The following is a 13,234-nucleotide window of genomic DNA, read 5'->3' on the forward strand; positions in this document are numbered from 1 at the left end:
CGCTCCCAATAACTTTTTCCTTTAAATCTGCACTGTATATCCGTGCAGTTGCTCCTTGTGCCTGAAATCTCAGTGAAACTGTGTGCAGAAACATTGTTGATACAGAACACTTTCTGCAGGGCATAGCCACAGTGTGCAGTCTTTTATGCTATGGATTTGCTTTGGAGCAGCACTGACTGTTTTTCAGAGCAGGTGCAATGTGGTTGCTGAGCAAGAAGGTGAACAAATATTACATTTGAATGTACTCTGTGTAATCTAATAAATGAAGTGTTCACAAAAGCAAATTCTACAAGGAGGTTGATTTGTGGGGTGATTTAGTCTGGACTGCAGAGAACCTGAATTCCTGGGATCTACTGAAATAATTTCAACTCCTTGCAGTTTTTTTTTTTTAGTATGTTGGATTTCTGGCACTGTGAAAAGAGGGAATTTAATTTAGGTAATTATTAGGGGTCTCCATGTTGCTTTTAACTTTCCTGATATTAATCAAATACTGTGTCAATATCAACTGTACAGAGATCGCTAGAGCATAAAGTATTGTTCCCTCGTCTTAAGCTTTTAAATAGCTTTGAAAGTTGAGATCAGTGCGTGTAAGCTTTAAACGCAGAAGGAAATGTCCTAAGTGTGGCTTAAATTCCCCTTAATAGGGGGCTTGCCAAATTTTCTAAAGTTTATCCTTATTGAACAGTGAAAAGTATTTCCCAAATAGTAAAGTTATTTTAAACTTGCAGGTAACTGAAAGTAAGTTCTAAATGTTGTGTGTACATACACATGCATGCATATTATGGTTATCCCAAAGGACACATTTCCGAAGAAGGGTTTCAGGCTTCATCGGTGCCAATTTGCATAATTTACTGATTAAGTCACATTAGCTTCTAGTGTATAGATTTGATGGAAAATTCTACTTTTTTTTACAGGTAATTCATACAAAATAAAACATCCCCTTGTAGTTTTAAATAAGTTCTCAAATAGTAATCATGTTTTTAATCACTGTTTTTGTACAGGTATTTTACAGACATGCTCAAATTGTTGGTACCCTTAGAGCTCATTGAAATAATGCTTTATTCCTCCTGAAAAGTGATTAAATTTAAATCATGTATACTTGCATGCCTTTGGTATATCATGGAATAAAGCAAAGAAACTATGAAAAGAGATTAATTATTGCTCACTTTACAAAGATATTCTAAAATGGCCTGGACACATTTGTTGGTACCCCTTAGAAAAGATAATACATTGGATTGTAGTGATATTCCAAACTAGTTAGTTTCTTTAATTAGTATCACACGTCTCCAACCTTGTAATCAGTCATTCAGCCTATTTAAATGGAGGAAAGTTGTCACTGTGCCATTTGGTATCAATTGTGTGCACTACACTGAACACGCGTAACTTTTTTTTTTTTTTTTTTTTAATCTAAAGATACCAAATGCAATCTCCCCTCCTGTAAAGCAAAATCTCTGGAAGGCTACACCCATTTTATTAAAAAGACTAGTTATTGTGTCTGAAAGAAAGCAGCTGATGTTTGATTTTAATATTTCAAATTTCTTTTTGTCTACCCCCCTCCAGGGAAGAGGGTTCAGATACGGAAGCCGGCCCCCTCAGCCCCTGATCCTGTGCCCGAGAGGAAACGTTCAACACCAATTAACCCAGCCAACACCATACGCAAGTGCAATACGAACAACCCTGTGGGTCAGAAGCCGTACAGGGATAGAGTAATCCACTTACTGGCACTTAAGCCCTACAAGAAGCCAGAGGTCTTGGCTCGCTTGCAAAGGGATGGCGTTAATCAGAAGGACAGGAACTCACTGGGACCAACGCTGCAGCAGGTGAACCCCCCCATTATCTACCACTATGAGGAACATCTTGTTAAATGAGTATTCAATTCAGGATTAGCCTTTGCGTTCTCACACACACATGCATTAGCCACAAAGCAGTGTGAGTGTGTGCATCTAAATGTTTCCACCACTGCAGCTTTATTTATTCATTTTCTGGGTCTGAAGATTTAGGTGTTTTCAGTGAAACTTTGTTCTTGTATGCATGCTTGCATCTCCCGCCACTTGCTGGGCGTTTTGTGCTTGGGTTACATTTGGTCTTACTTCCCAAGAGCAGAGGGTGGTTGTGTCCTTGTTTGGATGTGGCTGAGAGAGGCCCCTGAAATAAAGCGCAGCCTTTTTTGACGGAGGAGCAACGGCTGCAAGTCTCTCAGCCACATACTGCAAAGTCAACAATGCTGCAAGAACTCTCTCGGTAGGGGCTATTTTTAACCATGGCCAGCTGATTTTCTTCTGGCAGAGAAGATTTGATATACAGTAATAATGGATACTTTGAAATGCTGTCTCGAAATGCAGCATTGTTTTTCCCTTTATTGGACTTGCTTAGTTGTAAATTAAAGTTTGGTATCTTAGGTTTAAATTCTGTGCTCTTCAGTTTTTTTATTTTGGAATACATACCAAACTATGTCTAAACAGATGATGAGAGAAATTAAAAATAGAGTAACCTTATATATATATATTTGTGATTTATAGTTTATAAACCGGAGATTGCATTATTATTTAGGTCTAGAACATTATCAAGTCAAATGCTGATGTGGAACTCCTAATCTTATAACTCCTGTTGTGACTTTTGTGAAGTTAAACTTCCCAATAAAACATTGACTATTATAGTGTACATCAGTTCCACATGTAGACAGGTAATTTTCCTAGCATGGTATATGCTACACGGTGGGTTATAATCGGTGCTTGGAGTAGAGAAGTCGGTACATTTTGAATATTCTGAGATTTTATGCACTCTGCGGTAGAGAATGGGGTGGGGGGAGGACTCCCAAGCTCTCACTCTCCGTGCAGTTAGTCACTGCATGCTGGCTGCTTATGACAAATCTGATCGATTTGGTTTCATTTCCTGAATTGACGTTTTTTTTTTCTCTCCCCCTTTACCATTTCCTTAAAAGAAGGGATGCACCGATAAGAAAATTATTGGCCAATACAGATGTTTCATATTCATTATTTCGCTATTCATTATTTTAATTGTAATCATCATCAAGATATGTGCGAGTAGATGTATTTTAAATGGCACAACTTGACTCCCTTATTACTCTTACTACAGATTTGTAACTGCAAACGACACTTTTTGCCGTATTATTTTTAATTTACTTAGCAGACGTCCTTAACCAGGGCAAGTTACAGTTGAAACAATACACGTTTCACGATCAATAATACAGTAACGGCAGCTACAATATTATAATTTAACTGAAGTGTGCACGTTTCAGTCATGGCGTTTATGGACTTATGGATGCATTTATTAAACCAGTCCTTAATGTTTTAGAGGGAAACCTAGATCTGTATTTATTTATTCATTAATTTAACTTGTAAATGGGCACACGTGTTCGCCTTCACACTGATTGTCTTTGCTGGGCTGTTACAGACTGCACACCATTCATTAAATGACAGCCTGAAACACCATCCAGTTGTTCATAAAATATTAAAATCAGCTGCTCCAATTATTATCCTTTAGTTTATTTTTAACTAGGCACGGCACTGCACCGGGGTCCTGTGAAATCCAAGTTTTTAATAGACTTGGATATTAATTGTAAGCAGTAAAACATTGTAATGTTTCTGTATGTGGATTTCACTCCATGCTGCTAATAAAACTAATTTCTTCGTGATCCCACACGGCATTTGAGATCTTCCAGCATAATGTATCTGATCTCTTCCCTGTCTGTCTACAAGTCACGCACACATCTCCTCTTTGAAAGCGAAGTATTTGCTTAGTGGGCGTGACAGACACTTACGGACACGTCTGGCAGCATAGTTAATATGATAGTTAACCGGCCACAAAATACGGACGCGTCCGGACGCTTAGCCGGTGAAAACACCCGTATAAGCGTCTGCCAGTGGAAACTCTCACCTTGTATACAACAAAGCAGCCTGGCACAATATTATCTGTCATTGACACGTGACTGGGGGAAAAAAATGTTAGCCTATTTTAAAAATTTGGTAAGCATGATGACTTTTCAGACACCACAATTGGTCACAAGTAATCGGCCATTTTAAAGTAGTCGGCAGATACTGATTACATTTTTTTGCCTATAATCTGCTGATACCGATTTACTGGCCGATTTAATTGGTGCATCCCTACTTAAAAGAATAATTACTGCAGAGTATGTTGTATTTTCAGAACCATCAGTATTTAATAATGTCAAATTCCTTCTTTCACAATACATGAAATATTGTAAATTTATGTTGCTTTTCTCTCATTTGGTATTGGCATACAACTTATTATTTTTCACTACTACAGCACATTCTGTACATTCTGCTGTGTGTATATGTATATATAAATGTGTCAAACTTTTTTTTTTTTAATCCTGAATAGTCTCAATTCGTACTAATTCCATATTTGATTTGCATATTTCATTGAATGTTAAAATGACATATAAAATGAAAGGCTACATATATGAGCAGAATGTAAGATTTCCTTGGGATTATTTTACACCCAATCAAATTTCCACACGGTTTCTGATTGGTATAGATGTACATGGCTTTAGCAGCACAGCCATTTTCAGGAAGGCATCTACAGACCTAACTGATTCAACAAAAGCAGACAATGTGCCAGACACTAGTAACAATGGTACCCCTTCCTTGATGAATGTGTGATGATTTAATATGACTTTCAGAGATATGTAAATTGTAACTAATATACAAATCTGTTCTGTATATGAATTTTACATTATTTTCCAATTTGCTTTTTGCACCGACTGTGTACTAGTGCAATGTGCTCTGCTGCATGCTTATGGCTTAGTTTTGTCTTTATCTTTGTGTAACACAGGTTGCAAATCTTAATTCAAAGGACAACTCTTACACACTGAAGGAATACATGTATAAAGAGATCCAGAAGGACTGGCCTGGCTATTCGCAAGAGGACAGGCTGCTGCTGGAGCGCATACTAGCTCGGTAAATCAGTTCTGCATGGAAATGCCCCCGATTTTTACTCTTTACCACAATCAGCTTTTGAGATTCAGTCATATTTTTTCATGGAAAAACATAACTGCTGCTGTTTGAGCTCCTCGTCTTAGTGTTTAGATCAAAGTGTGTTCTTTAAAAATCATACTGTGCATGATTATATTAATCTTGTTCATAAACTATTGAATGATCCACACTCATATTTTTATAATGCAATTAGTCAGTTCAGGCAAAAATGTTTTTCTAATTCTTTCTCTGCAGTAAAGCTGGCCTTCCGTATAATTCCATTGGTGGCAGCAGCCAGTCAGAATCTCTCCTAACAAGTCCACCAAAGGAGCCCATTTCTGGATCTCCTCGGGTAAATTCTGCTGCTGCGGAACTCTGTACCGGTACCCTAGTGCGTTGGCCTTTGTGAAAGTTATAGCTTTGTCTGTAGTGCACAAAAGTAGTAATTCTTGCTAGAGATAAATGCTTTATTTAAAAGATGAAAACCTGTCTACCACTATGGTAACTTAATGAAGTTTTGTCATTCTTATTTTTTAGACTGATTACACTATGTAACAATAGTAAGTGTTATTTCCTTATTGCTTATGCCTTAAAAGTGTAGAGAATGGCTATTATTCCCCACTAACTTTGCTGTTGTGAGCAGGACAGTGATATTTTGAAGTCCAGATATTTTGTAACCATTTCCAATGAGAAAACAGGCAAATTTGTGTCTTTTCGTTCACTATGTCAGAAAAAACATGAATCCAAATTAACATTTAATTATAATAAATGCAAAAATGAGTAGTTTTTCAAGATTTACAATTATACTGTATTTTTTTTCCTTCATCTCTCTCTCCCTTGTCATTCCTTCATGTTAGCAATTCCTGGAAAACCACTTTCTCTGTTGCAGTGCCTAGCCAGGAAAAACAAAACTACCATCAAATCAGACTTTTAAAATATTAAAGAGCTTTATTCATGATTAACCAACCAATTTTAATGAACCAAAACAGGAGAGATGCATTAGTCTGTGGAGTTTTGGTGGTATGCAAGTTGGCACCATCTAATTTACAGTTTGTTCCAAATTCCTTTTGGTCTTGAAACTTTGGAATGTTCCTTCTGAATTAGAGTATGCAACAGAACATGTAATTATGTTGAATGCATTTCCAAGGTGCTGTATAAATACATTAACTACAAATGCACCATTGCTTTGTTTGGGGGTGGGGTAGTCCGTAAGTATAGGCAGTGATATAAAACCAACATTTTTGCAATGTCTAATTGCATGAGTCACGTGTCAAGGTGATCGTCCTGACCATATCACTACTCCGATCAATGCAGAATGTTTCTAATCTAATTTGAAAATTAATTTTGTTACATAACCTACCAAATTATTATTTTTATTTCTTGGCAGACGCCCTTATCCACAGCGACTTACAACATAAGTGCAAATGTACTTGTATTCCCTTTTTCTCAGTACTGTAAAATTAGATTTTTAAAGAAAAGGCCATTGTATCAGCCTTCTCACTGAGATCTAATGCACTATTCTTTTTAGCCTTTTTCATGTATATATTCATTCATGATTTTATGCCAACATTAAACTCCAAACACTTATGGAAGGGAGGAACCACTTAAATTGCTTAGTGGTCAGACAAGGTATCTGACCTTGCCTCCATAGCGTATCAGGAATCTTTTAAGTCATTTTCTGTATACTCTGTAGTTGCAGAAATTAGCTGTCAGCACAGGGTGTGATTATGGACTTCAGTGTAGGAGAGCCTCAACTGTCCCTGTCCTAACCTGTGGTGCTCACCCAAACTGACCCCTTTTTTTTTTTTTTTTTGTCTCGTCAGAAGCGGACTGTAGACTTTGACTTCATTGACCCTCTCATGCCCAAGAAGACCCGTATCTCGCACCTCACCAACCGTGTCCTGCCAACCCCAAATGACTACCTGCCTCTTTCTAACGAAGAGAAATCAGCCCCTCCTGCTCCACCTCCATCTGCTGCCTCTGCTGTTGCCTGCCCTTGCCCCCTGCCACTACCCCCACCAACCCATCTCCCCGTGTCCCACCCCCCTGTGCCCACCAGCTCCAATTCCAACTCCCCAAGCACACCAGAGGGCCGTGGCACGCAGGACTTGCCCGGGGATGGCTTTAGCCGCAACCAGATCTCTTTGGAGGACCAGCCGGAGAAGTACACATCTCGGACTGCATCGGAGGTTCCCGTCCCTGCCTCTGACTGCACCAAGCAGACTCCCCCCTTGGTGTTGGGCTATGGCCCCAAGAGCAGCAAGAAACCCAAAAATAAATCCAAAAAACACAAGGAGAAGGAGCGGGAGGACCGGCACGAGGCTGAACAGGTTGAGGAAATCCCTAGGAAAAAGCAGCGTCTGGAGAGTGGTGGAGGCACACCCAGGATACAGAAAACGCCGAGCTCTGACAAAGAAGGTACATGACATTTCTATGTAGATTGTAACCGTGGTGGTGGAGGAAGGGAGAGAGCAATGGCAATGAATAACATATTTGGAGGCTTCTTTGAAAAGTGCACTGTTTCAGGATTAGGGGTGTAACGGTTAAAACGAATGTTTCGGTTTATGTCACAGTTTTGGGGTCACTGTTTTGGTTAGTTTCAGTATATATTTGGTACATTGGTGGAAAAAAACAATGCTAATTCCAAAGTAAACGTACTCTCTTTATTTGGCCCAAAAAAAAAAAAAGTTGCTGCTTTCATCACTGCATCAGCTAAATATGCAATTGTGTGGCTCTCATAAAGGGGCCGTGTTTGTAACACTGAGCTTTTCATCTCCCATTCCAAAATGTAGTGTGCAGTCAGTCAGGTAACTTTCTGTGGTGAGAGTTACATAGGGTGTGTTGGCCAATTCATTTTCAATTCTCCCACGCATTTCTTCATAGAGCTCGGGAATTACCTTGTTGCTAAAGTGGATACGAAAAGGGACATCATAACGTGGCTAATGCATTTTAATCATGTCCTGAAAATCTGAATCTTCAACAGTTGAATAGGGCTTCAAATCTTTTGTTATAAACACCACCAACAAGGGCTTAATTTGAAACTGTCTGTGCTCTGGGATCTCTAAGCAGCACTCCAGCACCTTCTTGTGACATGAAAAAAAATTGAACATGCACGTTTCTTTTTATTATTTAAACATGGTCTTGCCCATTGAGGAAGTTACTAACCTTTCAAAACTAAAGTAGTGTATATGTCCTGCCTTCTAAAGGCAAGTAACCAATCAGACATCTTATAAAGTGCTGTTCCAAAACCTCACTTCACTGGTGGGTCATGTACCTCTGCTTGAAGGTGGGACTCAGCAGAGTGACAGGCCAGGGGGCCTCTGACAGGTTAGAATTATTTTAATGAAAAATATGGGAGAAAGTAATAATGAAGTGGTAAACATTCTGGAATTAGGTGAAATATGAGTTAAATATACTGATCAAGTACAGTGTGAATGCTATGAACACCATTCAATATGTTCGTAATCACCAAATGGGACCACTTGGGGGTACAAACAGTACCATTCCAGCAGGCTGATTTGGTGTTGATTTCGTCCCATGAATGCACTCATGACTGACAGTCAGATCGGGTGCAACGTGGTGCGTGCAGTTTTTCAAAACTAAAGCTGATTTTAAGATTTAACTACCTTCACTCAACAATAACTGAACAATAACTGTATGGACTGGTGACAATATCTATTGAGCATGAACTGGCTCAACAGCTGGATTTAAGCTCCCTTAAATCCAGCTGTTGAGCCAGTATGTACCTTTGCAGAAAGAAAAGCCAGACAGGACATCATCATTAGTAGTATGAAATATACTTTTGCTTTCCTGCCATTTGGTGGATGTTTTGGGGAGAGTTAGTGTGCAAATTAGAAAATCAATTTCAGAGTCCAAGATGTGATTGCTTTGTTGAACCTCCATGGTCAATAGTGCCCCTTTTCCACTGGCATATCTGAGCTGTGCCAGAACCGAGCTGAGCTGGCCTGGCACGGCTTGGGTGTGTAGCCACTACAATACCCTGCAATACCAGGTGAATGGCGTCAGATACTGTGGATGAAAGATAGTTGGGTTTTCAGATGACAACAATGCAGGAGCATGAGAGTGTGATTGTACTTTTTTTTTTTTTTTTTTTGTATTATAATTTTTTACTCAATGGAAATGAAAACCAACTGGCCCAACTACCAATCTAATAGTGAAGCTGCAAAGACATGCATTTAAAGCGACAAATTAAAACATTCTGAAATGCCACAAATACAACATGAAAGATTTAATTCATTTTAGTTTGTTAGGCTATAGTATCAGTTAGGTATTCCATAAACCGTGATAATATGGAGTATTACAGCATGCACTGAAACAGTCCATTTATATAATTATTTATAAATATAAGGCTTCAGATTGAACGCGCTTATGTGGTTTGCTATTGGACTTAACATGAAGTTTAAGGGATACAAAAGGGATAGGGACAAAACAAACTAAAAAGAATATGTTGAGTTGCAAAGAGATCTTAAAGGGATCATTAAAGCAAAGAGGGAAATGGAAAGAAACCTAGCTCTTGGAGCTAAATCTAATGTAAAGAGCTTTTTTCAATACTACCTTACATTATATTATCATTTAGTGACTTACATTTGTACCCATTTATACAGCTGGGTATTTTTACTGGCGCAATCTAAGTGAAGTACCTTGTTCAAGGCTACAACAACACTAACCTACCTGGGATTTGAACCCACAATCTTCCAGATACAAGTCCAGAGCCCTAACCACTACTCCACAGTGCCTGTACTAAAACAGCAATAGGTCAATAAAGGAGGAAGTGAAACAGATAAAGGGCAAAAATATTGTGGAAAATGAATAAGATGTGGCAAATGTTCTAAATGAATATTTCACAGAGGCTTTTACAAAAGAAAAAATAGATAACATGCCACAGGTTAACAATCAGTCCAGTCAAACCCTAAGAGAGATCAGGATAAATGAGGAGGAGGTACTACAGGCATTAACGGAATTAAAAACAAACAAATCACCTGGGCAAGATGGTATATTTCCAACAGTACTGAAAGAAATTGGGGAAATTAATTATAGGCCGCTAACTCAAATATTCCAAATGACACTTAGAACAGGAGTGCCAACTGACTGGAAGACGGTAAATGTCATACCAATCCACAAGAAAGGGGACAAAACTGAGCCAGGAAATTATAGACCAATCAGTCTCACCTGCATCACCTGTGTTACCCACCTAACACACAACGTTGTGGCAATATAAATTACATTACTACAACGTTGTGGCAACATTGTGTTAGCAGGGTAATTGTCTCCATCTTTTATCGGTAACATTAGGATTACAAACTTTTAATAATTGTTTTAGCACATGGAGTTTCGTTACACGATCAAGCATTTTAGACTCACTTTTGACTTGGTAAAATAAAATACAGGTCAAATCTTGTTAAAACTGAAATCAACCAATAAGTAAACTATATAAATCTATAAGTCCCAGCCCATTGTCAATAAACGCGTACTCTTTCGTCTATTATCTCTGTAAACTCTGTTAATTCAGATGTCATAACTTGGATAACAAAGTCTTGGATTCAAGGCTAGGACTCAAAAGGCCAAGGCCAAGCCAAGGCCAAGGCTGGACAAGGTCAATGATTTTAAACGACAAAGCCACAGTCATGTAGTTTATCTATTGGGTTAGATGTAGACGGTTCTAATCAAATTTGTACAACTCTAAAAGAGCTAAAGTAAAAGTAAAGAGTTTACATTTACTGTACTTCATCAGAGTAGAAAACGCAGCAAATTAAATGTTGACCAGATGAACATTCATTCAGAACTACACTGCTCACAAGAAAAACTTGCTTAAATTACTAACAATACTTCAGATTACTGTATAAAAAATATATATTCCAGTTATAATAGTAATATCTGACATTTAATTCCCATTTCTCACCTTAAAAAATGCAATAATGTATTTGTATATTTATTTCTTAGCAGACGCCCTTGTCTAGGGCAACTTTCAAAATATGAGCAATACAAAGTGCAATAATACAGTGCAATTCAAGGCATCATACATTTTACAAATTCAGAATGTACACATGTATATGAGATACAGTAAACAACATAAGGTCTCACATCCTAGATTGTAAAAGCTGATAAGCAGACAATGTTAAGTCAAAGTTAAGAGCTAAGGCAGAGGGAGCATAGGGGAAATCAAAATAAACAATACAAGTGCTAGTAATGCAAAGGCAAGAGTATGACAAAACATTGTATAAGTCCAATCTTACAAGAGAATAAATGGCTAAATTACAAGTACAGTCTGAAAAGATGTCTTGAGTAATCACCGGAAGGTGGTCAGGGACTCTGCTGTTTTGAATTCAATGGGAAGGTCGTGCCACCACTTAGGGGCCAGGGATGAAAAGGAGCGGGCTCTGGAGGTGGGGGATTGGAGAGGAGGCAGGTTTAGTCTTCTGGAACCAGAAGACCGCAGCGGTCTGGAGGAGATGTATGGAGAGACAAGGGTCTGCAGGTAACTCAGTGCAGTCTAGTCGACACAGTGGTAGGTGAGTGTCAGTGTCTTGAACTGAATGCATGCAAGTATCGGGAGCCAGTGGAGGGAGTAGAGCAGTGGAGTAGCATGTGCGAATCGGGGCAGAGAGAATACCAGATGAGCCGCAGAGTTCTGGATGAGCTGGAGCGGGCGGGAAGTAGTTGCAGGCAGGCCGGCCAGGAGGGAGTTGCAGTAGTCCAGGCGGGAGAGGACCAGTGACTGGACGAGCAGCTGAGTTAAGTAGTTGTTGAGGAAGGGTCGGATTCGGTATATGTTGCTCAGGAAGAATCTGCAGGTGCATGTCAGCATGGTGATGTGCTGAGTGTAGGAGAGCACAGGATCGAGGGTGACTCCTAGGTTCTTAGCAGAAGAAGAGGGAGAGTGTCATAGATTCCAAGGGGATGGAGAGGTCAGCAGAAGGTGAGGAACAGGGGGGAAAAAATAGGAGATCCGATTTGGAGAGGTTGAGCTTGAGGTGGTGAGCGTGCATCCAGGTGGAAATGGCAGACGAGCAGGAAGAGATGCAAGAGAGGATGAGAGGGTCAGAGGAGGGAAAAGACCGGAAGATCTGGGCATCATCTGTGTAAAAATGGTAAGAGAAACCATGGGATGCAGTGAGAGGGCCCAGGGAGCGAGTGTAGAGAGAGAACAGGAGGGGGCCCAGGAAGGAGTCTTGGGGTACGCCTATGAGGAGAGTTTGGGGGGTGGATGAGGAACCTCGCCATGTCACTTGGTAGGTCTGGTCGTTGAGGTAGGAGGAGAACCAGGTGAGAGCAGTCCCAGAGATTGCAAGGTCCTAGAGGCAGGAGAGGAGGATGGAGTGATCGATGGTGTCAAATGCTGCAGATAGATCGAGGAGGATGAGGACTGAGGAGAAGGAGGCTGCCCGAGCACAGCTGAGGGAGTCAGTGACTGCCAGGAGAGCAGTCTCTGTGGAGTGAGCTCTGTGGAAGCCGGATTGCACAGGATCAAGAAGTGAGTGATGGGAAAGAAATGCGAGCTGATGGTGGACAGCGCGCTCCAGGGTCTTTGAGAGGAAGGGGAGTAGGGAGACAGGGTGGTAGTTCTGAGGAGAGGTGGTGTCAAGGGTTGGTTTCTTGAGGAGTAGGATGACCGCAGCTTGTTAAATGCAGAGGGGAAACTGCAAGAGAGGAATGAGGAGGAGGAAATGAAGGGGAGTAGATCAGGAGTAGCCGCTTGAAGAGGCAAATGGGGAGAGGGTCCAAAGCACACGTTGTGGGTTTGTGACCTAGGAGAGAGGAAAGTTCAGAGTCCAAGAGAGGTGAGAATGAAGAAAAGGAAGCTTGATTGGTGGGAGACTTGGGCGAGATGGGAGAGGAGGGGGGGGCGACTGTTGAAGAGCTTGCGGATGTCTTTGATCTTAATTATTATTTAGGCTACAAAATACATTACTATATCCAAATTCAAGAATCATTTGTCCAATATGGTAATGTTTTACATGGCTATTAAAAAAAAAAAATATATATATATATATATATATACACACACACACACACACACACACACTGGCTTCATTGTTTCCCCACGTGATTTTGTAAATTTAAAGTTAAATGCACATTGAGAGGAAAAGAGGCTAGATCTAGGAAAATTTTTAGCTTTTGTAAAAAAAAACCTACATTTGAGCCACCAATGAAATTAAGTAAAAGCTGTCATGTGTTCTACTGGTGTATTTAAAGTGTGTTTTCATTCCACTGCAGTCAATTAAAGAGAAGAAAACAAAAATTCGCAGTGAGGGGGGCGC

The 13,234-nt window shown here is 39.9% G+C and overlaps 1 protein-coding gene across 3 annotated transcripts in view; it reads left to right on the top strand.

Annotated features, from left to right (window-relative positions):
- Positions 1-13,234, top strand: part of ell2 (elongation factor for RNA polymerase II 2) — a 52,150-nt gene that overhangs the window by 25,638 nt on the left and 13,278 nt on the right. For 2 of the 3 annotated variants that reach the window (XM_066711815.1, XM_066711818.1), the window contains exons 5-8: positions 1,561-1,820; positions 4,816-4,940; positions 5,211-5,346; positions 6,779-7,373. In XM_066711815.1, the coding sequence (XP_066567912.1) occupies positions 1,561-1,820; positions 4,816-4,940; positions 5,211-5,346; positions 6,779-7,373 (1,116 nt within the window). The remainder of the gene's footprint in view (positions 1-1,560; positions 1,821-4,815; positions 4,941-5,210; positions 5,347-6,778; positions 7,374-13,234) is intronic. The other variant, XM_066711816.1, reaches the window with a different exon arrangement.

Source organism: Amia ocellicauda, chromosome 8 (assembly GCF_036373705.1).
Source record: "Amia ocellicauda isolate fAmiCal2 chromosome 8, fAmiCal2.hap1, whole genome shotgun sequence".
Taxonomy (NCBI): Eukaryota; Metazoa; Chordata; class Actinopteri; order Amiiformes; family Amiidae; genus Amia; species Amia ocellicauda.